Source organism: Mobula birostris, chromosome 11 (assembly GCF_030028105.1).
Source record: "Mobula birostris isolate sMobBir1 chromosome 11, sMobBir1.hap1, whole genome shotgun sequence".
NCBI lineage: Eukaryota > Metazoa > Chordata > Chondrichthyes > Myliobatiformes > Myliobatidae > Mobula > Mobula birostris.
This window is the reverse complement of record NC_092380.1, coordinates 11,442,892-11,470,740: the sequence shown is the minus strand read 5'-3', so window position 1 is coordinate 11,470,740 and position 27,849 is coordinate 11,442,892. Positions and strand designations below refer to the sequence as shown.

General features: G+C 44.7%; 2 protein-coding genes across 2 annotated transcripts in view; one reads left to right on the top strand and one right to left on the bottom strand.

The window, feature by feature from the left end:
- ddx47 (DEAD (Asp-Glu-Ala-Asp) box polypeptide 47) overlaps window positions 1–22,256 on the top strand; it is a 51,354-nt gene extending 29,098 nt beyond the window's left edge. The window contains 3 exon segments of the mRNA XM_072271626.1: window positions 1,462–1,532; window positions 10,781–10,910; window positions 21,825–22,256. Coding sequence (XP_072127727.1) covers window positions 1,462–1,532; window positions 10,781–10,910; window positions 21,825–21,944 — 321 coding nt within the window. The 3' untranslated portion in view covers window positions 21,945–22,256.
- A 2,362-nt stretch (window positions 22,257–24,618) lies between these two features.
- Window positions 24,619–27,849, bottom strand: part of LOC140205367 (uncharacterized) — a 126,540-nt gene continuing 123,309 nt past the window's right edge. The window contains exon 73 of the mRNA XM_072272961.1: window positions 24,619–26,881. Within this exon, the coding sequence (XP_072129062.1) occupies window positions 26,743–26,881 (139 nt within the window). The 3' untranslated portion in view covers window positions 24,619–26,742. The remainder of the gene's footprint in view (window positions 26,882–27,849) is intronic.

Genomic DNA, 27,849 nt, shown 5'->3' with positions numbered 1-27,849 from the left:
TTCAGGGGGGATGTGAGGGGTATGTTTTTCACTCAGAGTTGTTGTAGGTAGGAGGGATTAGTGTTTGGATGTTTTTGATTTGCTTTTAAGCTGGTTCAGCACAACATTGTGGGCCGAATGGCCTGTTCGCGTGCTGAACTCTTCTGTGTTCTGTATGAAGGGTAAACTGAGGGCAATGGAATGAGTGCTAATCAGCTCCCGTTAGATAATGTTCTGAACTGGCTGACCTCAGTCAGTGTTCTACAGTTAACTGCAGTACCATTGAATGGGAAGAATCAGCCAAAGATTCTCCTGCTCAATGTTTGCTGTTTTTGGGCAATAGGGATTTGGATGTGATACTGGAGTTATAGGAAAGTACAGCACAGAAGCAATCCCTTTGGCCCATCTACTCCATGCCAAACCATTTAAACCACCTACTCCCATCGACCATCACCGGGACCATAGCCCTCCATATCTCTACCATCCATGTACCTAGCCAAACTTCTCTTAAATGTTGAAATCAAACTCACATGCACCACCTGTGCTGGCAGCACATTCCACACTCTCTCAACCCTCCGAGTGAAGACGTTTCTCCTCATGTTCCCCTTCAACTTTTCACCCTCAACCAATGACCTCTAGTTGTAGTCCCACCCTTCCCAATAGAACATAGCACAGCAAAAGGCCATTTTCCCCATGATGTATCGAACCAGCTAAAAAGCAAATCAAAGACACCCAAACACTAATCCCAGCAGGCCAGGCAGCATCTCTAGGAAGAGGTACAGTCGACGTTTTGGGCCGAGACCCTTTGTCAGGACTAACTGAAGGAAGAGCTTGTCAGAGATTTGAAAGAAATTGAGATCTTATTAGCTCTTCCTTCATGGGCCGAGACCCTTTGTCAGGACTAACTGAAGGAAGAGCTTGTCAGAGATTTGAAAGAAATTGAGATCTTATTAGCTCTTCCTTCAGTTAGTCCTGACGAAGGGTCTCGGCCCGAAACGTCGACTGTACCTCTTCTTAGCGATGCTGCCTGGCCTGCTGCATTCACCAGCAACTTTAATGTGTGTTGCTTGAATTTCCAGCATCTGCAGAATTCCTCGTGTTTACAAACACTAATCGCTCCTACCTACACCATGTCCATATCCCTCCATCTTCCTCACATCCATGTGCCTTTCCAAAAGTCTCTTAAAAGCCTCTAATGTATTTGCCTCTACCACACATTCCAGGCATCCATCACTCCCTGAGTTTAAAAAAAACTTAACCCCTCACATCTTTCAGTGCCTGGGAGCTTGGAAACAGCAGACGTGCGTGAGATTATAGGAAGCATTGAGTAGCTTTATTACTGATTTCTCCCCTCCCCCCACCCCCTCTGTGACACAGCTTGCTCTGTTGCCGCTGCCTGTCACGTTTCCTGGGTCTGTGTTCCTGTGTGTGCGGCTGCGCAGTCTACCCCAGTTTAATGCAAGCCCGGTTTTTATTTTGCAGGATTACATCCATCGGGTGGGACGCACAGCCAGAGCTGGTCGCTCAGGAAAGTCCATCACTTTCGTCACCCAGTAAGTTTTGCTCATTGAGGTGTAGCAACTCTGTTGCATTTGGTTCCCTATCACTCGCTCATTCAACTTGTTACTGAAGTGGAGCCACAGACTAGACGGAGTTTTGGAGAAGAGAACAGCACCTTATAGGTTACCAGCCTTCACGAAACCTAGTGCTTGTTCAGAGTGGGGAATACCCAGTATAGTGGAGGATGGTAAGGTGAATGTGGCATATGCTAATGATCAAGGGTATGTTGAAATCAAGGAGGTAATGTTCTCTACTTTAAGAACATTAAACTTTATAAGTCCCCTAGACCTGATAGGTAAAGTAAGTAAGGCATCAGTGAGTCTCGCGAAACCATGGATCTGCGCCTGGAAAGTCCTCACTCTCCAGGGTGCAGGCCTGGGCAAGGTTGTATGGAAGACCAGCAGTTGCCCATGCTGCAAGTCTCCCCTCTCCACGACACCAGTGTTGTCCAAGGGAAGGGCATTAGGACCCATACAGCTTGGCACCAGTGTCGTTGCAGAGCACTGTGTGATTAAGTGCCTTGCTCAAGGACACAACACATTGCCTCGGCTGGGGCTCGAACTTACGACCTTCAGATCACTAGTCGAATGTCTTAACCACTTGGCCACGTGCCCAAGGTATAGGTATGACCCTGGCTATTGAGAGAGGCAAGAGAGGAGATTTCCCTTCCTTTCCAGTCCTGAAGATGTGTCTTGGCCCGAAACATCAACATAGATCCTGCCTGACCTGCTGAGTTCTTCCAGAATTTTGTGTGTGTGTTTTTTTTGCTATGGATTTCCAGCATCTGCAGTCTGTCTTGTGTTTAAGAGAGGAGATTACTGAAGCCTTGACAAAGATCTTTGTATCTTCTCTGGCCAGAGATGAGTTATCAGATGAGCTGTGAATCTAAGATGCTGGCGGCCTGTCCTGGGGCTGGAGTCCTTTCTGTGTATGTGAATGGGTGGGTAGGTTGGGAGGGCGGGAAGAGGCCTTTGCTGTGTTGTTTTGATGCTGCTGTTGCTGCTTGTATTCTGCAGAACATTGTGGATGTGCTGTGGTGGCGACATTTGTGGCCTCGGGCGTGTTGTTAACACAAACACCACATTTCACTGTATGCCTCGATGTACATGTGAGTTTGGAGAGTAGCCAGTGCTGTTTCCACTGAGAAGGGCAATAGGGATTATTTAGGAAATTATAGACTGGTGGTAGAGAAATTATTGGGGAACATTTTAGGGATAGAACATGAGGAATAGTCAGCATGGCTTTGTTTGGGACAAGTTGTATCTTACAAACATGATTGAATTTTTTTTGATGAGATAACGAAATAGATTATGGATAGGACAGTGGATGTTATCTACATGGACTTCAGTGGGGCATTTGACAAGGTGGTAGCTCATCAGGATATAAAGATGTATTGGTGATCCACAGTAACTTAATATTTTCGTAGGGGTATTGAGGACTATGGTGCAAGTCAATGGGAGTAGGCAGTTTAAATAGTTCAACATGGACTAGATGGGCCAAAGGGTCTTTTTCTGTGCTGTACAGTTCTATGACTATGGACTTGAAATTGGATAGAGCATAGAAGACGGAGTAGTGGAGGGGTGTTAACCTGCCCGAGTGTCAGTGACCAGTGGATCAGTGCTGGGACTTTTGTCTGTGTTGTATATAACAGACTTGGATGCAAATATAGAAGGGGTGATTGGTAAGTTTGCTGATGACACCACAAATTGCTGAAGTGGATAGTTAAGGTTAAAGGACACAGCAGGATGTTGATCAATTGCAGATCTGTGTCAACAGAGAAGTGGTGACGAGTTTAATTTGGGCAAGTGTGAGTTGTGCTTTGGGAGGTTAAATGTAAGGGGCATGTGTAAGTAAATGGCAGGACCTTGATTGGGGATTCATTGGTGGGTGAGGGGGTTATCATTGACAGTGACACAGGGGCTGTCCCCACCAGCCTCATGAAAGGGAGGGGGGAGTCATTCCACCAAGGGCGAGTCTGGTTTAGAGCAGACTGCAGTGGGAAGTTGGATGTGTGAGGTGGGGCTACAGGCAGTAAAGTTTGATCGCAGTTGCAGTGTGGGGAACGTGGCAGTGACTTTTTTATCTAGGACATTTACTGGGGTGATGAATAGAAGCTGTTTCGGTTATTAGGATGATTATTATTTATGGGTATGGAGTAGAAGAGAAAACTGCCCCTAATTTCTCCTCCCACCCCTTTCTCGCTGTTTCCATTCCCCATTCTGCTTCCCCTCTTGTCTTTTCTTACCTGTTTGTCACCTCCCTCCTCCTTCCCTTTCCTCCATTGTCCTTTCCTTTTAGGTTCCTTCTTCACCCCTTTATCTCTTCCACTTAACTCCTCTCAGCTTCTCACTTCATTCCCACCCCCACCCCCCCCACACCTAACTTCCTTACCCTTGACCGGGGCTCACCTGCCAGCTTGTACGCCTTCCCCTCACTCCACCGCCTTATTGTGGTGTCCGCCCTCTTCCTTTCCAGTTTTGTTGAAGGGCCACGGCCCAAGCTGTTAACTATTCTCCTTCATAGATGCTTGCTGCCCAAACTACTGAGTTCCTCCAGTACTGTGTGTGTGTGTGTGTGTGTGTGTGTCTGTCCGTCCGTCTGTCTGTCTCTGTCCTGCTCTGATTTAAATTGGCCTCCTGGGATCCTCCATCCAAGAGGACAGACAAGCTTTACTTTAACATGTCATTGGGAAGGTGATCTCTTTCTCCCAAGTGATACAATGTGAAAACCCCCTCTTGCATTGGCACTGAGTAAAGTTCAGTGTCCAAGGACACCAGTACTGTTGAGGTGGCTGCCTCATCATCAAGGACCCCCACCAGGCCATGTTGTCTCCACACTTCTGCTGTCAGGAAGGAGGTACAGAAGCCTTGTGTCCCACACCACCAGTTCAGAAACAGTTATTACCCCTTAACCATTGGACTCCTGAACCAGGGTGGGTAACTTCATTCACCTCAACACTGAACTGATTCCACCACCTATGCACTCACTTACAGGACCCTTACCACTCATGTTCTCAATATTATTTATCAGTTATTTATTTGTTATTATTTTGTTTTTCTTTTTGTACTTGTGCAGTTTGTTATCTTTTGCATACTGGTTATTTGTCCATCTTTGCAGTTTTTCATTGATTCTCTTGTGTTTCTTTGTATTTACTGTGAAGGCTCGCAAGAAAAAAGAACCTTGGGGTAGTATATAGTGACGAAGGTGTCTGCCTGTCTACCTCTTCTTCCCACCTCCAACCCCTCCCAAAATAGACCCCTCTGGTCCTTCAAGTTGCACTGCCCAGCAATCTCTTGATTTAATCGTACCCTAACCACGGGTCAATTTACAATGACCAGTTAAGCTACCGACCGGTACATCTTTGGACAGTGGGAAGAAACTGAAGCACCCGGAGGAAACCCACATGGGGAGAGTGTACAAGTTCCTCACAGGCAGTGATGGGAATTGAACCCCGGTCGCCAGTACTGAAAAACCATTGTACTAATCACTACCCTACCGTGCCCCCCTACTTTGATAGTAAATTTTACTTTGAACTTTGACACAGGTGTTCCTGCTATGCTTTAGTCGTCTGAGACAGCTCTCCAGGGCAGACTGAGGAAGATGCCTCCTGCGAGACTGAGCAGATTGCCGATCGATGCTCGTAGGTTATGAGAGTTTCAGATTCTTGCTCAGCGGGCTACAACTTGGCAAGAAGCATGAATTGTTTTGTATCCCAGCTTGGACTTTGATGCCTTTGGTCGAGTACAAGCCTGTAATAACTGACAGTCGACCCCCGGCCCTCCCCTTCCTTCCCACAATTATTAAGAGGAGTCCCTGCCTGTTACCTGCTGCGGTTTAGGGCAGCAGTGAAGGTTCTTCATCTCTGGCAGTGTTCAAGGCTTCCTTCATTGTTTCAATAGCTTCCACTCGGTTTTCACTACTGTCAGTCACACAAGCCTTGGATGGAGACTCAGGAATACTGTCGCGCTCAGATAGAGAAGGACTCTTCATTGCTGTTTCTGTTTCAGTTTGTTTTACCATTCAGGGTTGTTGGCCTTGAGCTGAATCCCTGAACCTGGAGGATCGGTAGGCCACTCTTAGTCCATTCTCTACCCTTTGACCTTTTTGGCATGGGTGACACTACCAAGAGCCAAAGCATAAAGCCCTGACTCCAGCCAACATAGCTCTTCAGGTCACTGAGGCATGCAAGCCTCCAAACCACGACAAGATTGTGGAGGAATTAAGAGGAGAATATAAAATAAATCGAAACAAATTGCTTTTGATTTAACAAAAAACAAAAGGTCACCTTCCCAATGACATGTTAAACTAAAGCTTGTCTGTCCTCTTGGACGGAGAGTCCCAGGAGGCCAATTTAAATCAGAGCAGAACAGAGACAGAGACACACAAATTGGTGGTTTTGCATTGTGCAGCAGGCCTGAGCCTGAGGTGGAGAGAAGCGATTGAAAGCAGACTTGTTTTCAAAGTAGCTCCGATTTGACCTCGTACGGCTGGAAGCAGTTAATCAGCCATTGTGCAACAGATCTTGTGTTTCCATGTCTCTGTTTCTTTTGAAACTGCTGCGGGACTGTACGATAATGAGGCCAGAACAAACGAAGCCCTGCTTCTTTGAGAGGCCAGACCCTGAGTCATGCAGGGTCCTGGAGCTGAGTCTGTACGTTGGAAGCTTTGAAGTCCGTGCAGCGCTTGAAGTGAGTGCTTCTCTTGTGCTGCATGCTGAGCCCGCATTCCAGCTGCTGGCAGCCCTGCTTAAGGTACACAGGGGTGCCCAACCCTGCCCCCAACTTGGGGTGCAGCAGTTAGCTTCAGCACCCATGTTCTCAGATGGGACGTGATAGCATTGAAGAGAATCCATAGGAGGTTCTCAAGAATAGGGTTGACATATGAGGAACATTTGATGGCTCAGGACCTTAACTCGGTGATTAGAAGAATGAGGGTGGGATCTCATTGAAACCTATTGAATATTGAAAGTCCTAGATAGAACGGATGTGGAAAGTATGTTTCCTGTAGTGGGGGAGTCACAGACCAGAGGGCACAGCCTCAGAATATAAGCCAGAGGGGAGTGGAGGCCAAGTCATTGGGTAAATTTAAAGCAGAGCTTGATAGGTTCTAAGTTAGTAAGGGTGTCAACGTATACGGGGAGAAGGCAGGAGAATGGGGTTGAGAGGGATAATAAATCAACCATTATAGAATGATGGAGCAGATTCAATGGGCCGAGTGGCATAATTTTACTGCTATATGTTATGATCTTGCTGCTTATTGAGATGATGGGGTGAAATGGGATCAGTGCATTGCAGACTGCGCTCCCATTTAGGATTAAAGAATAGTTACTTTAGTCCATGTCAGAGCTACCCATCAAGTCCCACTTTCCTACTCACTGTGGCTTTTAAGTTTTTCTTTTCAGGACTTACCTAGCTCTCCAGTGAATGCTCCAGTTGTATCTGCCTCCACTACAGTCTCTGGCAGGAATTGCAGATCCTGGGTTTTTAAACACAAAACCTTTTCGATATTATTTTCGTTTCTTTTGCCAATCTCTTCAATCTGTGTTCTTAGTTCTTGATCCCTCCACAAGTAGAAAACGGATCTCATGGTTCACCTAGGTCTTCTGGTTGGGGAGAGCTCTGAATGATTTTGTGGGGACGTACTCATCTATGACTATTTTTGTAAAGTCCATGGCAACCATGGTGTATTCATTCAGATCCACAGAACATGGCCCGGTCCATTGTCTGTAAGCAATCCCAGCAGTTTTTATCTGTTGATAGTATTTGTAGCCTTCATGGCTTTAATGCCTCTAGCAGACCATCTCACAAGCTCCATTGTGTATAGAGATCTGTGAAATTATCAAGGGTATAGATAGGGTAAAGGCAAGCAGGCTTTTTCCACCGAGCTTGAGTGAGACTAGAACTAGTGGTCATAGGTTAAGGGTGAAAGATGAAATGTTTAAGAGGAACATGTAGGGCAGTGAGAGTGTGGATCGAGCTGCCAGTGGAAGTGGTGGACGTGGATCTGATTGTAACATTTAAGAGTGGCTTGGATAGGTACATGGATGGGGTGGAGTATTGAGGTCTATGGTCCAGATGCAAGACAATGGGAATAGGCAATAATAGTTCAGCATGGTCTAGATGGGCTGAAGAGCCTGCTTCTGTGCTGCAGTGCTCTATGACTCTTGCACTCCAGGGAGATCCAATCTTGGTCGCTGTCTATCCATGTAATTCAAGTCACTTATCCTTGCAATCATTTTCATAAATATCATCTGTAGCCTCTCCAAAGACTTTGTCTTTCTTGCAGCATGGCCACTGGAACTGGGCACAGTCTGCTTGGTGCGGATGAACCTGTATGTTTTATAAGGGCACGTCGCGACTTCCTTGCCTTTGTATGTTTGGAGTGCTGGGGGCGGTTTGGTGCAGCGTCGGAGCCGGAGCCGGTGCTGCCCCCTCGTGGTCGCTCAGCAGAAGACGAGCCGTATTGTGTTCGGTTGCAGACTCCTGCAACGTTTATAGAATCAGGGTCTTGTGCTTGCTGTCCTATATGTGCTTGTTGTCTTTATGTGCTATACGTCCCTTGTGCTGTGTATGACCATTTGTATTGTGTTTTACACCTTGACCCCAGCGTAACGCTGTTTTGTTTGACTGTATTCCCTGGTAGTCATGTATGGTTGAATGACAATTGAACTTGAAGGTCCTTGATCCCATATGGTCTTTCATCCACTTCCTCAACTTGCCCTGTGTACTCACAGATCAGTTTCTTCTGCCACTTTCTGAATTATTGTCTCTAGTTTATAATGCCTCTTCTCATTCGTAAGATCTCTCTCACTAATCTACCTCCTGGCACTCTTCCCTCCTCCATTCAGTGCCCCAGACAATTCTTCCAGGTGAGGCACCACTTCACCTGTAAATCTTTAGTGGCTGTCTAATGTATCTGGTGCTCTCGATGCAGCCTCCTCTACATTGGTGAGACCTGATGTAGATTGGGGGACCACTTTGACGAACACCTTCGATCCATCTGCAAAAAGTAGGATTTGCCAGTGGCTAACCATTTTAATTCCAGTCCGCATTTCCATTACGAAATGTCGGTCCATGGCCTCCTCTAATGCCACGATGAGCCTACTGTCAGGTTGGAGGAGCAACACCTTGTATTCCATCCAGGTAGCCGCCAGCCATGAACATTGATTTCTCCAACTTCCAGTAGTTTTCCCTATTCTCTGATTTCCTACTTTGGGTCTCCTGTTACCTCTTCTCTTCTCCTCATCTGCCTATCACCTCCCCATCCTTGCAGTTCTGCCATTGTACATTCTGTTCTCTTGTGAAATTCCTTCTCCAGCCCTTTGCCTTTTCCACCTATCGCCTCCCTCAGCTTCTAACTTCATCCCCTCCCCACCTGGCCTTCTTGGCCCAAAACATCGACAGTTTATTCATTTCCATGGATCCTGCCCAACCCACTGAGTTCCTCCAGCATTTTGTGTGTGTGTGTTGCTCTTGTATTCTGTTTGATATTTTCTAGATTTGGCCCCCATATATACTTGCCCTTCTTGAATGAGTCCAGCAATGTTGCGTTCATCCTTGGGTCAGAAACAGACTGATCAAGAAAGTTCTGAATGCACTTTAAAGAACTCCTCTCCCTTGTAAATGTTATTATGATCTAACTTGTGTAGTTGTAAGCAGCCCAGTTTCTTTGGGTTGATTTCAAGTGTACAAGAGGGAAAATTTCTTCACCCAGAGGCTCGTATGAGCTGCCAGTGCCAGTGGTGTGTGCAAGCTCGATTTCAACGTTTAAGAGAAGTTTGGATGGTAGGGGTATGGAGAGCTATGATCCTGGTGAAGGTTGATGGGAGTAGGCAGTTTAAATGGTTTGGCACAGACTAGTTGGCCCGAACGGCCTGTTTCTGTGCTGTACTTTTCTGTGACACTGTCACCCTGCTTCACTACTTTGTGACTTTTGTTCATCCATGTAAGTTTTCCGCAAATTTACTCCTCAATATCGTTCCCACAAGTTGGCAGTTTATCAAACACTGGCTATTCATAATTATTAGCAGATTCTGGCCTTGATTGTTCTGATGCTGTTGTATCCAGTGCTGCAGTATTCTCGATCAATACTGTGACCAGTTCCCACCTTGTTCTTCTCAGTGTGTGAAGTTTGTTGGCTGATACTAATGCCAGGGTAACCCATACAAACTTTGGCACTGAGCCACACAGAATATCAGTGATGAATATCAAAGAAACTGCAGATGATGTAAAGATGAAAGTAAACAATATGATGATATGTTTAGCATGAGAGGTAACACCTGTGGAAGCAGAAACAATTTAACATTTCATGTCTGAGACACTTTGTCAGAATGTTGTGACAAAGCAATCAGACCTGAAATATTAATTTGGTTCTTTTTTTAATCCAGCATTTTCTGTTTCAACTGTGAGCAATTTGAAACTCCTGGGACTGCACATCTTGCACAACCTCCCACAGTCCCAGAACACATCCTACACAATCAAGAAAGCTCACCAACACCTCTACTTCATGAGGAGGCTGAAGACAGCTGGACTATGCACATCAATCTTTCTAAAGACACACAGCAGAGAGAATCCAAACATGCTGCTTCACTGTGGCGGACAGGAAGTCAAAGCTTCCCAATTCATCACTGGCACCAGCCTACCCTCCATCAAGGACGTATATACAGAAAGATGCTGGAAAATCCACCCATCTTGCTCATGGGCTGCTTGTTCCACTCCCATCAGGGAGGAGACTATGTAGTGTCCACAGGACCACCAGACTCAAAAACAATTACTTTCCCCAACCAATAAGGCTGATCAACACCTCCATCCACTAATCTACCTCACCACTACTTTATCATCTCCTGTCAGTCACTGTGCTTGTGCCTTTATGTACATACAATCAATCTATGTATATAAACTATCATATGTATTTGTATTTATTGTAGATTTTTTTTATTATTGTGTTCTTTACCTTGTTTTTTTTCCGCTGTATCAGACCCCGAGTAACAATTACTCTGTCCTCCTTCACACTTGTGTACTGGAATTAATGTTAAACGATCTTGAATCTTCACTCTGGTGAGGAATTTGAGTTGAAGATGAGGTTTAACTAACCCTTTAATAGTAATGAGGGAGACATCTAGTTGGAGAACTTCAGAGCAGGAGAAAGAAATGGTGAAAAATAGGAGGTAACTGCTGGTACTGTAATTGTATGTTCAGAGGTTGTAAGACTTCCTGCTATTTATTGCTCTTGCCAATTTCAGATATGACGTGGAGTTGTTCCAGAGGATCGAGCATCTGATTGGGAAGAAGCTCCCAGCATTTCCCACGCAAGAGGAAGAGGTCATGATGTTGGTGGAACGTGTGTCGGAGGCACAGAGAATAGCACGACTGGTGTGTGGGGTACTGGGTTTAATATGGGGGAGATGGGCATTTGATTTCCTTAAAATTACTCCTAGTCCTCTAGAGTAACAACCGTTGATCCAACAGGAGATTCTGAACTTCAACGTTTGAATGGTCTGTTGAGCACTTTTTACTGAGATTTGGGTACTGACCTGCGGTAAGCTGATGATGATGAATTCGCTGTTGAGTGGAACTTGGCTGTCAGAGGGTACTAGTGGCAAGCTGCTCTTTGTGAAGTACAGTCTCTGTCCTCACTACTTCCGGCTGCCAAAACACAGCTCAGTACAGGCCCTTCGACCTGCGTTCAGTGGAAGAACATTGTATTGTTATCTGAGGGAGGGTGGGTGGTTGTAATCGGAACGAGATTTCCCTGCCCATCTTCGACCTGGAGCCAGTTCTTAGGACTTGCAAGTCCTCTCCTGCTCGTTTCACTGTACTCCCACCTCTGGTTGTGTCTTTCACATTCTTTATACAATGTGTACACAGGGATTGTGATGGAGGGCTCAAACATCAGTCAATCCTGAATGTCAAGGTTTTTTAAAAGAGGAATTTGAATAGGTACATGGATGGGAGGGGTAAAGAGGGCTATGGTCCAGGTGCAGGTCAATGGGAATAGGCAGGGTAGTAGCTTAGCACGGACTAGATGAACTAGAAGAGTCTATTTCTATGCTGTAGTGTTTTATGACTTGTGTCGCTTTAGTAATCTGTGGGGCCAACTCTTCAGTGCATGTCAAGTAAATAAATATACTTTACTATACTTTATACTTTATTGTCGCCAAACAATTGATACTAGAACGTTCAATCATCATAGTGATATTTGATTCTGCGCTTCCCGCTCCTTGGATTACAAACTGATAGTAAGTATAAAAAATTTAAATTATAAATCATAAATACAGCATAGAAAAGTGGAAAATAAGGTAGTGCAAAAAAACTGAGAGGCAGGTCCGGATATTGGAGGGTATGGCCCAGATCCGGGTCAAGATCCATTCAGCAGTCTTATCACAGTTGGAAAGAAGCTGTTCCCAAATCTGGCCGTACAAGTCTTCAAGCTCCTGAGCCTTCTCCCGGAGGGAAGAGGGACGAAAAGTGTGTTGGCTGGGTGGGTCGCGTCCTTGATTATCCTGGCAGCACTGCTCCGACAGCGTGAGGTGTAAAGTGAGTCCAAGGACAGAAGATTGGTTTGTGTGATGTGCTGGGCTGTGTTCACGATCTTCTGCAGCTTCTTCCGGTCTTGGGACAGGACAACTTCCATACCAGGTTGTGATGCACCCTAGAAGAATGCTTTCTAGGACTTTGCATGGTTGATTGTGCTCGGACTGACTTTGTCCTGTTTACCCAATTTGTTGTGTTCATACTGGGTGCCAGGGTAAATGACCTCTAGGTTTTTTTTTGTCTGTCTTTGTTTCACTGTAACAGTGATGGTACTTAGTCAGCCTTCTGAGACTCTGTTGCAATGGATCTGTGGCCAAGTTTAGGCTGGTCTGACAGGTTGCCCCAAAGACCATCCCTGAACCTGATTCGGCTTTTGATGACAGTCTAATTGCTTCACATTATTAACTAAATTTAAATTTACTTTAATAAGTCAACTTGGGGCACCATGGTAGTGTAGTAGTTAGCCAGATGCTATTATAGCTCTGAGCACTCGGAGTTCAATTGTGGCAATATCTGTAATGAGTTTGTATGTTTTCCCCGTGACTGTGTAGGTTTCCTCTGGGTTCACTAGTTTCCTCCCCCAGTCCCAAAGATGTACTGGTTAGTAGGTTAATTAGTCAATGTAAGATGTCCTGTGATTAAGCTAGTGTTAAATGGGTAGGTTGCTGATAGGTGCATCTGGAAGGGCCTATATCTCTCAATATATAAAAAGAAAAATTAGTAATACTGCAGCCTCGCAGCATTGGTGACTCAGGTTCATTCCAACCTCTGCTATTTGTGTGGCACTTGCATGTTCTACTTTTGAGCCCCCCCCCAATGGTTTTGCCCCAGATGCTGTAATTTCTTCCCATGTCATCTCAAAGCCATGGGTGTTGGTGATTGAATTGGTCACTCTGTTGCCCCTAATGTGCAGGTTAAACCGGGGGGGGGGTGGGGAGTGGAAAGGTAGGCGCAGTGTAAGATGGGATTCATGTTCAGTGGTGGACTGAGGGGCTTGTTTCTGTGTTGTATGGCTTGAGCTGACATGGAGTTTGAACCCGCCTCTATGGGTTGTTAGGTTACTTGCAACGTGCGCCATTTTATCTTGCGTGAGGGTGACCTGTCCTATATGCACTCAGTATAGCCACTTTAATGCAAATATCTAATCAGCCGCAAACAGGAGGAAATCCGCAGATGCTGGAGGTCCGAACAACACACAATAAAATACTGGAGGAACTCAGCAGGCTAGGCAGCATCTATAGAAAAAAAGTACAGTTGGCGTTTTGAAAAGTACAGCCCACTGGGTTCCTCCAGCATTTTGTGTGTGTTTATCTAATCAGGCAGCAACTCATTCCTTAAAGGAATGCAGACGTGGTGTAGAGGTTCAGTTGTTATTTATACCAACCATCAGAATGGGGGAAGAAACGTGAACTAAGTGACTTTGACCATGGGATGATTGTTGGTACCAGATGGGGTGGTTTGAGTATCTTGGAACCTGCTGATCTCCTGGGATTTTCATGCAAGACAGACTCTAGAACTTGAGAGAATGGTGTGAAAAACAAAAAAAAACAATGTCCAGCGAGTGGGCGAAAACGCCGCCTTAGTGAGAGAGCTCAGAGGAGAATGGCCAGACTGGTTCAAGCTGACAGGGAAGTGACAGTAACTCAAATATCTGTGTTACAACAGTGGTGTGCAGAAGAGCATCTCTGAATGCGCAACATGTCGAGCCTTGAAATGGATGGGCTACAGCAGCAAAAGGTGACACCCGGTTCCACTTCTGTACCTACTAGAGTGGCCACTGAGTGTTGAGGAGTCCATAGGTACCACGGATCCTGACCTGAGTCACTGTTCAGTGTCTCCTGACATGTAACTGTGTGAAGGAATGGAAATGGTTAAATACTTTGGTGAGCGCCCAAGTGACTGGTCATCGGTGTCTGATGGGGAATGAACATGGAGCTGAACCCCCAATGGCCTCAGAGTCTTAGGTGTGCCGAGCAAGAGGAGATGTTGTCTGCATGAATGTTGGAAGGCGTTCAGAATGTGCAGGCATTGTGTGATTAGTGCCAGCAAGCATAATAATTTGGGTGAAGTCATCGTCATCCTTCAACAGAAACTCTGGTATTCAGTACTTCTCCCAAAAAATGCATGCCAAGATTTTTGTTGCCAGCTTACATAACTTGCACTGGGCTGCAGACCAGGCTATATTGAGTTAGCAAGACGAACAGATTTTGGGGAGCAGCAGCACGGACCACTGGGTTCGATCTGTTTATGCACTTCACTGCCTTCCCAACTGCTCCAAGAAACAGTTCTGGGTTCTCCATATGCTGGAAGAGTTCAACTTAGGACACAGTGCAGACATTGTAATTTGATCGTAGCTCTGCGGGTTATTGACATCTTAACCAAAAATAAAAACATGCTGGTGATTTGTATATCGACCAAAACATTTCTCTTCCTGTAGAATCCAGAATTGGAGCTTATTGCAACATCTCAGTCCGTGAGTAGAATGGTTGTGGTGTGGTAATTAATATTGCTTATTTTGTTAGGTAATTTTCTAATTTTAATTCTTAACAGCCTCTGAACTGTTCCAGCAAACCACTCATTGAGGGGTGAGCAATACACTTCTATTTTGCCAATGATGCCTACCACCTGGGAATGTAAACAGTTCATCCATCATTACCCTTCATCCGTCGGGCTCCTGAACCAGCATGGATGACGTCACTCACCTCAACTCTAAACTGATTCCACAACCTACACAACTAACTTTCAAGGACTCTGCAACACATTTTCTCAGTGTTATTTGTTTTAGTGTATTTAAACAGTTTGTCTTTTGCACATCAATTGTTTGTCATAGTCATGATCATAGAACACTACAGCACATTCCCTGCAGCCCTTCTAGACCGTGCCGAGCTATTAATTTGCCTAGTTTCATTGACTTGCATCTGAACCATAGTCCTCCATACCCCTCCCATCCATGTGACTATCCAAATTTATCTTAACTGTTGAAATCGAACCCGCATCCACTGCTTCCACTGGCAGCTGGTTCCAAGTTCTCACCACCCTCTGAGTGAAGAAGTTCCCCCTCATGTTCCCCTTCGACATTTCACCTTTCACCCTTAACCCATGACCTCTAGTTCTAGTCTCACTCATTCTCAGTAGAAAAAGCCTGCTTGCAAATACTCTATAAAGCCCCTCATAATTTGGTATACCGCTATCAAATCACCCCCCTGGTTCTCCGGTGCTCTAGGGAATAAAGTCCGAACCCACTGGATCTTTCCTGATAGCACAGGTTCTCAAATCCCGGCAACATCCTTGTAAATATTCTCTGCACTCTTTCAATCTTATTAATATCTTTCCTGTTTTTTTTTTAGATGCTTTTGGAGTTAAGTTGCCCATTTTAGATAAAGACCGCAAACAATCTTTTTTAGTGATAGGAAATGTATTGAGGCAATGAGCATGTGAGGAAAAACAACTGTGTGTGTCCTTTATTTTTCTGTGATGTCCCATGAGACTCAGGCTGATCTATATATACCATCAGAGGAGGCAGGATTGGTACACTGTGTGCTGTATGAGCAGGAATGGTTCAAACCTTGTTTATACGATTCATACTCGTGGCCGTGTAGAATGTTTTTAATTAAATCTCATCACTGGCAAAATTAGTACTTTAGAATGTTGTCAGAATCAATTGCTTTTCTGGGAATCATTTCCAAAGTTGATTCACATTTGGATACAGAGTGACAGTGAGTGGGCAGGGAGGTGATTTATTTTCTTGCGTGGGACTGCTTGTTACCAGGATGCCTAACCGTCTGAATTTTACGATCCTGCCCTCCCTCCCCAACTCCCAAAGACCATGAGAAGGGCTTTTCAGGCTCAGTAAAAGGCTTTGCCACAAGGTGTCACGACAGCATAGCGGTTAGAGGGACGCATCGCAGCTTGGGGTGTCGGAGTTCAATTTCAATGTCCTCTGTAAGGAGTCTACATCCTCCCTGTGGAATACGTGAGTTTCCTATGGGTGCTTCCGTTTCATCCCAGATGCCAATGATGTTTGGTCATTTTTACTGTTACTGCCATGTCTCGTGAAGTTTATCATCTTTGCTGCAGCCGTACAATACATTATATTAATGTTTTAATATTATATACATACTGTTATTCAGTTTTTTTTCTATTACGTATTGCATTGTACTGCTGCCTCAAAGGCAACAAATTCATGACATATGCTGGTGTTAATAAACCTGATTCTGTTAGTGGGTTAATTGGTCATTGTAAATTGTCCCGTGATTAGGCTAGGGTTAAATTGGAGGATTGCTGGCTGTGTGGCTCGAAGGGCCAAAAGGGCCTATTCCGTGCTGTATCTTAATAAAAAATAAATAAATAAAAATAAGTACTGACAAATTGCACAGGGGGTCTGTCTCCTGTTACTTACTTACTTACTGCCCATTATACTGTTGCTGTTTAGGTCACCAATGAAGGTCCTCCATCTCTTTCTGCCTATACACACAGCTATGGAAGGATTCTTCATTGCTGTTTCCGTAACAGTTTTGTTTTACCAGGCAGGATTGTTAGCCTTGAGCTGAATCCCTCCCCAAACCTGGCCACTCTGAGTCTGGGCATGGGTGACTCTACCGAGAGCCAAAGCGCAAAGCCCTGACTACAGCCAACGTTGCTCTCTGGGTCATTGAGGCACTCATCATCCATACCCCACGACAAAGTTGTGGTCCTCTTGGAGATGTCTCCTGCTTCTTACAGACACTAACAGGAGTTTGGGAACAGTTGTTCTGCTTGCTCACCGAGAACAGGGCCGTCTTTCTGAGCATCAAATACAAATATACAAAAGGGCTCATTTGAATTCAATTTGAGAGTGTGTGGTTTTTGTTTCCAAGGCAACCTCCTGCCCTTGTCCAAATTATACGCTAGGACCTCACTTGTACTAGACTTACCTAGGGAGAAGAATGTGTTAATGGAATTGATGCTTAAACTCCAACCATCGTTTCCTTCCAACAGCCTACCCATTATAATCAATCTCCCCACCTTTTAGCTTCCTGCCTAATATAATGCGGCTACTCTCCTTGCCGCCACACTTTGAAAATCAAAATTCAAAGTAAATTTATTATCAAATTATGTATACATATATTACTCTGAGATTTATTTTCTTTGCAGTTATTCACAGTAGAACCAAGAAATACAATAGAAACAATAAAAGACATACAAGTACAATACTAGATCTATTAGCGAACGAGATGGCAGGTGGCAGAATTTTGTGTCGGGAAAGACTTTGCATCTAGTGATCATAATGCCATTTGGAAATAAATGGGTCTGTTCCTGGAACTGAGATTCTAAATTGGAGAAAGCCTAATTTTGATGGTATCAGAAAAGATCTGGCAAGTGTAGATTGGGACAGACTGTTTACTGGCAAATGTAAGTCGAAGGCCTTCAGAAGTGAAATTTTGAGAGTACAGGGTTTGCATGTTCCTGTCAGAATAAAAGGCAAGGATAAAAGGTTTTAGGGAATCTTGGTTTTTTGAGAGAAATTGAGGTCCTGGTTAAGAAAAGGAGGTGCATAACAGGTATAGGCAAGTAGGAACAAAAAAGTACTTAAGTACAAGAAATGCAAGAGAATACTTAAGGAAATCAGGAGGGTTAAAAGAAGGCATGGGGTTTCCCTAGCAGACAAGGTGAAGGAGAATCCTAATATATCTACAGATGTATCAAGAGTAAAAAGATTGCAAGGGACAAAATTGGTCCTCTGGAAGACCAGAGTGGTAACCTGTGCATGGAACTGAAAGGGATGGGGAAGATCTTAAATGGATTTTTTGCATCTGTATTTATTCGGGAGGTGGACACAGAGGGTATAGTGAGGCAAAGCAGCAGCGAGGCCATGGACCCTAGATAGATTTCAAAGGAGGAGGTGTTTGCTGTCTTGAAGCAAATTAGGGTAGATAAATCCCCAGGGCTTGATAAGGTGTTCCCTCAGACCTTGTAGAAGTGTAGAAATTGCATGGACCCTAACAGTGATATTTAAAACATTCTCAGCTACGGTGGAGGTGCCTGAGGAATAGAGGATAGTTAATGTTGTCCCGTGGTTTAAGAGATGCTCTAAGAATAAGCCAAGAAATTATAGGCTGATGAGCCTGACATCAGTAGTGAGAAGAATATTCAAAGGTATTCTAAGGGATTGTATATCTTAAGTGTTTGGATAGACTGGGACCGATTAGGGATAGTCAACATGGCCTTGTGTGTGGTAAGCCAAGTCTAGTTTATTTTTTGAAGTTACCAGGAAAGCCGGTGAGGTCAAGGCAGTGGATGTTGACTACATGGACTATAGCAAGGCCTTGACAAGGTCCTGCATGGGAGGTTGGTTAAGAGTGCTCAGTTGCTTGGCATTCGAGATGAGGTGGTATAGTGCATTAGACATTGGCTTCTCAGGAGAAGACAGAGTGGTAGTAGATGGTTGCCAAATTGAGGGGACTTTAATAGGGTAAATGTAAGCAGGCTTTTTCCACTGTGGTGAGTCCACAAGTAGATGTCATGGGTTAAGGGTGAAAGGTGAAATGCTTAAGGAGGGGGTGGTGAGAGTGTGTAATGAACTGGCAGTGCAAGTGGTGAATACAGTTTTGATTTCAACATTTAAGAGAAACTTGGATAGGTACATGGATGGGATGGCTATGGAGGGTGATGGTAACTGGTGAAGGTCAATGGAATTAGGGAGATCAATGATTCAGCATGGACTAGAGGGGCCGAAGGGTCTCTTTCTGTTTCTGCAGTGTTCTATGAGTCTGTGATTCTGATTACGACAAAGACTGAGAAATGATCGATGTGCAAAAGAATGCAAACTGCATATACACAGAAACAAATAATAATATTGAGAACATGAGTTGTAGAGTCCTTGGAAAGTGAGTCCATAGATTGTGGAATCAGTTCAGAGTTGAGCTGAGGTGAGTGCAATTATCCGTGCTGGTTCAGGAGCCTGATGGTTCAATGGAAGTAACTGTTCCTGAGCCCAGTGGTATGGGATCTGAGGGCTCTGTACCACCTTCTCAATGGCAGCAGTGAGAAGAGTGCCTGGCCTGGATGGCGGGGGTCCAAAGGTCGGGAGGGAGGGGTGGGAGGAGAGGAGAGAGTGAGAGAGAATTGTTGCTCAGGGCTCAGCTTGGACTGTGGCACTGTCACAGCAATAACAATGAAACACTTGAATGCTTGGCTGGAGCCGTTAAGAGTCAAAATTAAAAATTATCTGACAAAATATCAGTATTAATTATTGAGGCGTTCTGCAAGCAGACTGAAATGATGTCATAGCTCTGATTCTGGAGATTGTGGGAGTGAAGATGTGTTGGTTGATAAAGAATTCATCAGCATGTTTTTCTGGTTAAGATATTAATAACCTGGTGCCAGAATCAGGTTACATAACGGATGCAGCAGCGAACGAAGGTTATAATGTTGTGGCTTGGCCTCGTTTGCTACCATAGAGAAACCTCTGGGCTGGGGAGGGCTGTGCGGCCGCAGATGATGAGACTGCCAGCTTCCATCGCATCCATCAGGGGGTGACTAAATTCTGTCATCCGGGCGGTCTGCCAGCTCGTGGAGCTGTCACTGATGGTCCCCGGCGATGGCTGCAGCTCAGCACTGCTCACCAGCCCTCGTAGGCAATCTCCTTGCCAGTGGAGAGCAGGTTCTGGCACAGCAAAACACAACTGCCCCCCCCCCCTTTCTAAAGTGGCCACTTGTCCCATATTAACTTCAGTGCAGGTCCCATTTTCATAAGACTATAAACACACAGGCCATTCAGCCCATTTAGTTAGCTCCACCATTCGATCCTATCTCATTGATTTTTCCTCTCAGCCCCACTGTCCTGCCTTCTCCCCATAACCTTTGATACCCTTATTAATCAAGAAACTTTCATCCTCCTGTTTAAATATACCCAATGGCATGGCCACCACAGCTGTTTGTGGCAATGAATTCCACAGATTTACCATCCTCTGCCTAAAGAAGTACCTCCTTATCTCTGTTCTAGTGTCCTTGTATTCTGAGACTCTTCCCTCTGGCCCTAGACTCCCCCATTCTTATTTCCCTGTGCCCTTACAATTTACTCTTTCTCACATGCCCTTTAGTTCTCCAGAGATTCATGTTTTTGCCATTGAGGGGTAATTTGTAGCTTATCTCCATGTGAGTGGAAATCAGTGCTGTCGTGGAGAAAGCTGTTACGTACCCCGTAACTGGGTTGCCAAACCAGCAGAAATGGAATGCTCGTTGGAGTCTGGATTACTAGGAACTAATAAAGTTTTATTAAAGACATAAGTAATACAGTACTCTAATCGTAAGGATATAAATGTAACAGGTTAGCAATGATAATATACACATATACACAGAAATAGGGTAATAGGAATCATCCAAGCTCTATCGCAGTCTAGGGGTAAAATGATCAGTCTTAAGTGAAGCAGAGTTCAGTTCAGTTCAGTGCAGTTCGCAGTAATCACTGTTGTGCCGTTGGGGAGAGAGAGAGAGAGAGAGAGAGGGATGCAATTTGGTTCAGGCAGACCTTTGATGTCTTTGCAGTTGGTTCCGGGCAGACCCTTTTATGTCTTCCAATCCCCGCTGTGGTCACTGACTGTGACCCCTCCGTTCTGGATACGATCGTTCTTCCGCGGTGAACCCGGCACCCAGGCAAGGGCGGACACACACCCTAGGTTCCCACTGATCGTACCTTTACACCCTGTGAGCCTCTGGTCGGTTCCCGCGAACCGGACCTCCAAACTCCCAGCACTTGTGGGGGTACACTGCTCTTTCCAGGGTCTCGTGGTGTGTTGCGTGCCTTAGCAAACCTGCTGTTTTTATCCCCCTGCTGGGGTATCACCTGTCCATCAAACTTCAAACAGTTCAGGTTCAAAGTAACCAGTCTGTCAATATTCTGAATTGTGTTTCTTTTCCGTTAATGCCTCTCTTCTCTCTTATTAGCATTTTGAATGTTTCTCCATTGTCTTTCTTTCTCATTAGCATCAATTGTCCGATAGCTTTGCTTGGTGTCACAAAGCATATAAGCTTTTCAGACAGCACCCGAGGTCAGGATTGAACCTATTCTCAAGAGGCCACTTATTAGTTACAGGGGTGGGACCCAGTGTGCTCTTCTGCACACCACTGTTGTAACACATTTGAGTTACTGTCACCTTCCTGTCAGCTTGATCCAGTCTGGCCATTCTCCTCTGATCTGTTTCATTAATGAGGCATTTTCGCCCACAGAGTTGCAGTTCACTGGATTTTTTTTCGCACCTTTCTCTGTAAACTCTATGGACTGCTGTGTGTGAAAATCCCAGGAGATCGGCAGTTTCTGATACTCAAACCACTCTGGCTGTGACCAGCGATCATTCCACGGTCAAAGTCATTTAGGTCACATTTCCTCCCCCATCTGAAGCTTGGACTGAACAGCAACTGAACCACTTGGCCATGACCACATGCTTTTATGCGTAGAATTGCTGCCTCCTGATTGGCTGATTAAATATTTGCATTAACGCACAGTTGTACCTAATAAAGTGGCCACTGATTGGCAGCAGCACATCCTATGTGCAGGTCCTCGGACTCTTAGGACCGGTAACACTGAAACGATCTGGTGTTCTGTGGGGTACCAGTGTGTCCTAAGTGGCATCCATTTTGTCTGTCACTGATCGAATAGTGGGTAGTATACAGGTTTCTCAGGGACTTCTGGCAATACTGTTTGATGTTGGGATCACTGGTTACATTAGTGACCAAGTGCTGTTATAACAGCGGATGTTAATGCTTTTTCTACAGGAGCTTAGAGAACAGGGGGATAAGAGGAAGCGGCCGCAGGAAGACGATGACGATACCGAACAGTCGCTGGGCATCAGGAGAAAAGTGGCAGGCGGCAAAGTGAGGAAAAAGCATCGCTGAGTTTCCTCAACCGTGGACAGTCTGCTGAAATAGCGAACAGATTGGTTGTGATATTTATATTTTGTAAGCTGGCCATAGCTAGAATCAACCAGCGCTTGGTTCGATCTGTTCACTTGGATCTCCTGCGAAGACTTTACCGTTGCCAGATGAAGTCATACCTTTTGCTGTCTTGCACAGCTGTTCCTGGCAAACCAGGCAATGTTCTGTCTCTCGCAGAAAAAAAACCTTGTAAGATTGTGTTTTTATTTCAAAGAGAATTTCCACTTGTAAAGTATCACTTGAGACGTTCAAAGTAAATTTATTATCGAAGTACGTGCGTCATCATGTACAACCCTGAGATTTCTTGCAGGCACAGTCAATAGATCCAATAACCACGATAGAATCAATGAAAGACCACACCAACAGGGTACAAGAATTTACTAAATATTCTAAAGTGAAAGAAAATATTCTGATTAGTGCCACTGGTTCTTTCAGTAGTTCTTACGGCTGGCATGTGCCAGATGTAATGGTTATCTGGGAGTGAAACAACGGTGTTGAAAATAACGCAAACAGGAGGAAATCTGCAGATGCTGGAATTTCAAGCAACACACACAAAAGTTGCTGGTGAACGCAGCAGGCCAGGCAGCATCTCTAGGAAGAGGTACAATCGGCGTTTCGGGCCAAGACCCTTCGTCAGGACTAACTGAAAGAAGAGCCAGTAAGAGATTTGAAAGTGGGAGGGGAAGGGGGAGATCCAAAATGATAGGAGAAGACAGGAGGGGGAGGGTGTGTGTTACTTTGGTAGAGGTTCTTGGTGACTCCATTCTTCAAGCCTCTTGGCTACTCACCACCCCCACCCCATCAGAGGCTAGAGAACAATACTGCTATCAATGGGCTTCCAGGGCCTCAGAATTTCTGGTTGCCTAGACTCACAGTCTCATCAGTGATCCAGTCCTTGCAATCTGATGGAAGAGGTTCGATCGGAGTTGATTCAGAAACTTATCTTCAGTGATGGTTGGTAAAATGATTTATTGTCACTGTGCGGAAGTACAGTGGAAAACCTGGGTTGTTTTCTCTGGAGTGGCAGAGGCTGGGGAGAGACCTAGTGAAACTTTATAAAATTGAAAGGTGTAAGTAGGATAGAACAGAGAAATCTACAGCACATTATAGGCCCTTCGGCCCACAATGTCGTGCTATGTAGCCTACTCTAGAAACTGCCTAGCATTTCCCTAGCGCGTACCCTTTATTTTTCTAAGTAAAAAAAAATCTTGTCTGTGACACTCCCCTTATACCTACTTCCAAGCACCTTAAAATTATGCCCCCTCCCCTTGTGCTAGCTATTTCAGCCCTGGAAAAAGCCTCTGGCTATCCACACAATCAATGCCTCATCACATACACCTCTATCAGGTCACCTCTCATCCTCCGTCACTCCAAGGAGAAAATGCCAAGTTCACTCAACCTATTCTCATAAGGTACGCTCTCCAATCTGGGCAACGTCCTTGTAAATCTCCTCTGTAGTCTTTCTATAGTATTCACGTCCTTCGTGTAGAGAAGTGACCAGATGAATAGTCTGAATCTTTTTCTCAAGGTCGAAAAGAACTAGAGAATATTCATCTAAGGAGGGAGAGACGAGGGGGAAAGTTTAAAGGTGCCGGGGTAAATTTTCTTTTAAACAGGGTGTTGTAGGTGCCTGATCGGGCTGCCAGGATGGTGGTGGAAACAAATACCATAGAGATGTTTGAAAGGCTTTTAGATAGGTACAAGATTACACAGGGACTGGAGGGATTAGTTTAATTTGGCATGACGTTTGGCACAGACATTGTGGGGCGAGGAACAACTCTGAAACCTGGGAACAGCTTGCTTTTATTTCTGGTGACTGAGCTGTTCTGTTCTCCCACTCTCCTCCATCAGCTGATCTATTTATTCCATTTACTTGTTTAACCACCCTTGTCCTTCTAAACTCCAGCATGTACAGGGCCCAGAGCCATCAAGTGTTCCCAGTAGTGAGTACTGGTAACCTCATCTCTAACCTTCCACCACCCTCCCTCTGACAGAACCATCTGTGACCCTCACACAAAAATGGTTATCCTCAGACCTAACCTAACTCTCACCCCATCCGCTGGACAGGTGAATCCGATGAACCCTGTCCCCAACCACCAATAATTCCAGCTCCTGGGAATCTAAGGGGAAGTTTAAGGAAAACTCCTACTACTTGCCTCAACCACTGCTGTCGGGAATAATTCCCCACACTAACCACCCTGAATGAAGGAGGTTTTCTTGGTAAGTGATCATCTTGTATTTGTGTCTACTCTGTACCTGCATTTGAAAACTGTAGTTTAAAAGCCCTATCCCGTCACCCTTCAGCCTTCTGTTCCCTGAAGAACTCCAGCCTGTTGGGTGTTCCTTATTGGCTACCTTCTCAATGCTAAGATCCTCCTTGTAATAGTTCGAACACAAGAGATGTAAGAAGGGCGATCTTCCATGAGGTACAACATGGAATATGGGGCCTTGAGGCCACGCCACCCAGCTATCACATAACAATTTACAACGCCCAGTCAACTTACCAACCTGCGACGGGAGTTCAACCCTGTGTCGCTGGTACTGTAAAGAGTGCTATGTTAAATGTAAAGTGGCTTTGACAGAGCATAGATGAGACGAATTCTTGTGGTACCAACCACCGTTACTGAGACACAACTCAAACATGATTTGTTTTATTGTTATATTCATAAAATACAGACATCAAACTACAGGATTTCTGCTTAACTAAAGTAGGAAAATACAATGCAAAGAACGTAAGTGCATTATTTTCAGCTTGTGCAGTGATACTAGTTCTGAACATTATGAAATACATAACCAAAGACACCACTGGTCTCCCCTAACCCCTGGGAACAGTTACCATGTTGTGAAGGTATGTTTTATCCCTCTGAGTATTGTTGGAATTTTTTTTTCCCAAATTAAGGAAGCTGTTTATCCTCTTTGTTTGTACAAATCTATTTCATCCTCTTAAAAACTGATGCAAACATTAGAAATCTGTGTCTACTCAGGGCAGACTCTACACAATACTAATCCCCTTGTTTTCTAGGATTCCTTACTCTCTAACAAATGAACTGATTGGGTGGCACTTGTTGGCCCTCAGGTCAGTTTTTATCCTGAGAGAGTAGCTCTGTAAACAATTTTAATTCCTGTAAAACTTTTTACATTTGCACAGAAATAAAGAGCAGCCAAAGAGCTTGTTTTAAAATAATGCTCCCATTCTTGTCCAATGCTGTTCCGCCCCACAGAGCTAATTTACAGTGTCAGTCTAAACAAATAATTTACAAAACTTAAACGCCTTAAGTTTCAACTATGTACAACTGTACAGTCAGTATTTGGGCTTGTTGGAGAGGGGATGACCATGTGTCTTTTGATGTTTAAATTATAATACATTTGTGCCTTAAGACAGAAGTAAACATTGGTGCTTAAACCCGAAACAGGACACAGTAGGAGACCCAGCTTACTCCATGCTGAAGAAAAGTACACTATTTCATTTAGTTTACACGATATTGCACATAACCTCAGCCCTGGAAAATGTCGTGTGATGTTATTATACATAAACTTGGCATGCTAGTAGTACACAGTTTGCTCGTATATAAACCGTTTGGCTGCGATCGTGACAAGAGGTTATCCGGTTCCCTAGAAGCAGCCAAAATATGCTTATGTATGTATTTGGTCTAGTACTGTCAAGCAGCACTACATCAGGAGTGTTTGCCTCCCCTCAGGTCTGGTGTCCACTGGGTAACCCACTACCTCATCACATGCACAATTATATCACACAGAATGCAAACACACTGATTTAAATGTGCAGTGTTTTCAAGCACTTTATTTTTTTTTCAGCCTTGTGTGTTGGTATGTAAGGATAGACCCTCACTTGCTCTTGGCTATTCAATCTCTTTACTGCTCGGTGTTTATGGCAAGCTTAATGTTAGCCGAGCTGGAAATCGTTTTATTTTTTAAACTGAGTAAAGGATAGGAAAAAGTCAATAACCTGTCTGCTAGATTTGTTGAGGCGAAGGATATTTTAGTTGGCTGTGGAGCAATCCTTCATCAGGCATTTGGTGTTGGCACCAGGCACTTGCAGGTGCAACAGCAGTGAGCTCTACCCTCACGAGCACACCTTGTAAACCACAGGCACGTTTCCACCCCCAACGTCAACTGCACTGTGGCCTTGGTGAGGAAAAGGGCTAAATTCGGAACAATGAAAAGCCCATTTGCCGCCAGCAGCTAATTTGTCTGGGCAAATACTTTGCTCTGGCCAGCTTAGAACACCTTGGCGTTGGAAAAAGATCGAGTGCAATGCCCTTCTGGTATGCAGCCTTCTAGGTGTCTAATATTGAGGGATTGGGATGGTGATATTTCATGAAAGCCTTTCATAACACACTTATTTCAAAGGACAAAGGTGACATACATATGGTAAAATTGGCAAAGGAATGGGTGTGCTTGGGTGGTGTGGGGAATACCCTAATTTAGTCACCAGAGATTTGGAAAATCTGTTCAGTTTTAAGATTCAAAGCAGGTCCTAAGTTGTAGTGTGGAAGTTGGATTGGGTTATTAGTAAGCAAAACATTATCTCATCCCAGTTCCAGACAGCAGTGAGGACCCCTTAAGTCAAAGGTTCTTAACAGGCAAAAGTTGTGACCAGCAGAACTAGATTTAAATACTCTGATAGAAACTACACAAGTATTCGTTCAGCATTCCAATTAACACGGTCCAATCCATTGTATAAACATTATGTGTGATATAAAGTACTGTATTGTGATATTGCTGATGTTTGGGCTCGAGTTTATTTATAATAATTTCCGAAGTATTGTTGGTAGGCAGTTTGGAATCCAATCCTGTTGGCCAGGTAGTCACAGGGATAGAAGGACTCACATAGTTCTCTACGACGCTCGTAAGGTGTCTTGTAGTAATACTCCCGGTGCCTAGAATGAAGACATTAATGTTAAGAATGGTGCTGTATTTTGATTTGTTAAAACAACAGAGTGTGAGGAGTGGAATGTTTTGAGGGTTAGGAAGGAAGGATTTTAGTTTGGAGACCGTGATGAACAAGTTTGTTCACCTATACATCAGCCACGCTGTTGTAGGCCTCGCTTCATTATGTTAGAGAGGATTTTTGGAACATTTCTTTAAACTTCCACTTTGATTCCCAGGAGTTGTTGGTGGTTGGGAACAGGATTCATTGGATTTACCTGAACTTCTCACCCCTCGCCCCCTAGAGAGAGTGGAGAGTGCTGGGAGCACTGCCAGGAGTGGTGGTGGAGGCAGATACATTGGGGGTATTTAAGAAACTCTTCAATAGGCACATAGATGATAGAAAAATGGAGAGCTTATGTAGGAGGGAAGGGTTGGATTGATGTTAGTGTTGGTCAAATGGTTGCCACAACATTGTGGGCTGAATGGCCTGCACGCTGTAGTGTTCTACATTTAAATCCTCACCTAAGCTTCGCTCCAACCCACTGTATCCCTCAGGTACTCCTCAGCCCTAGACTATTCCCTTACATCTTACATTCTGGAATTCTTCACCCCGCTCCCCCCCCCCCCCCCCCCGGCACCCTGAAAGCCCCCGGACCTTTTGACCAAACACCAGCAGATAGTCAAACTCTGGTCACCTCTACCATCCGACATCCAGCGGGGAAGCATATCTGAGAATCCCCCGGGGTTGGGTTTGTAGCATTAGCGCTGCAGCTGGTAGCAGATCTGCTGCTTTACAGTTCCAGAAACCCAGGTTCAATTCTGACCTTCTGCACTGTCTGTGTGGAGTTTGCAGGCTCCCTCTTTGACTGTGTAGCTTCCACCAGGTGCTTCCGTTTTCTCCCATATCCGAGAGAAATGCAACACAGTAATAGGTCCTTTCACCCAATGAACACATATGTCCTTGGAATGTGGGAGG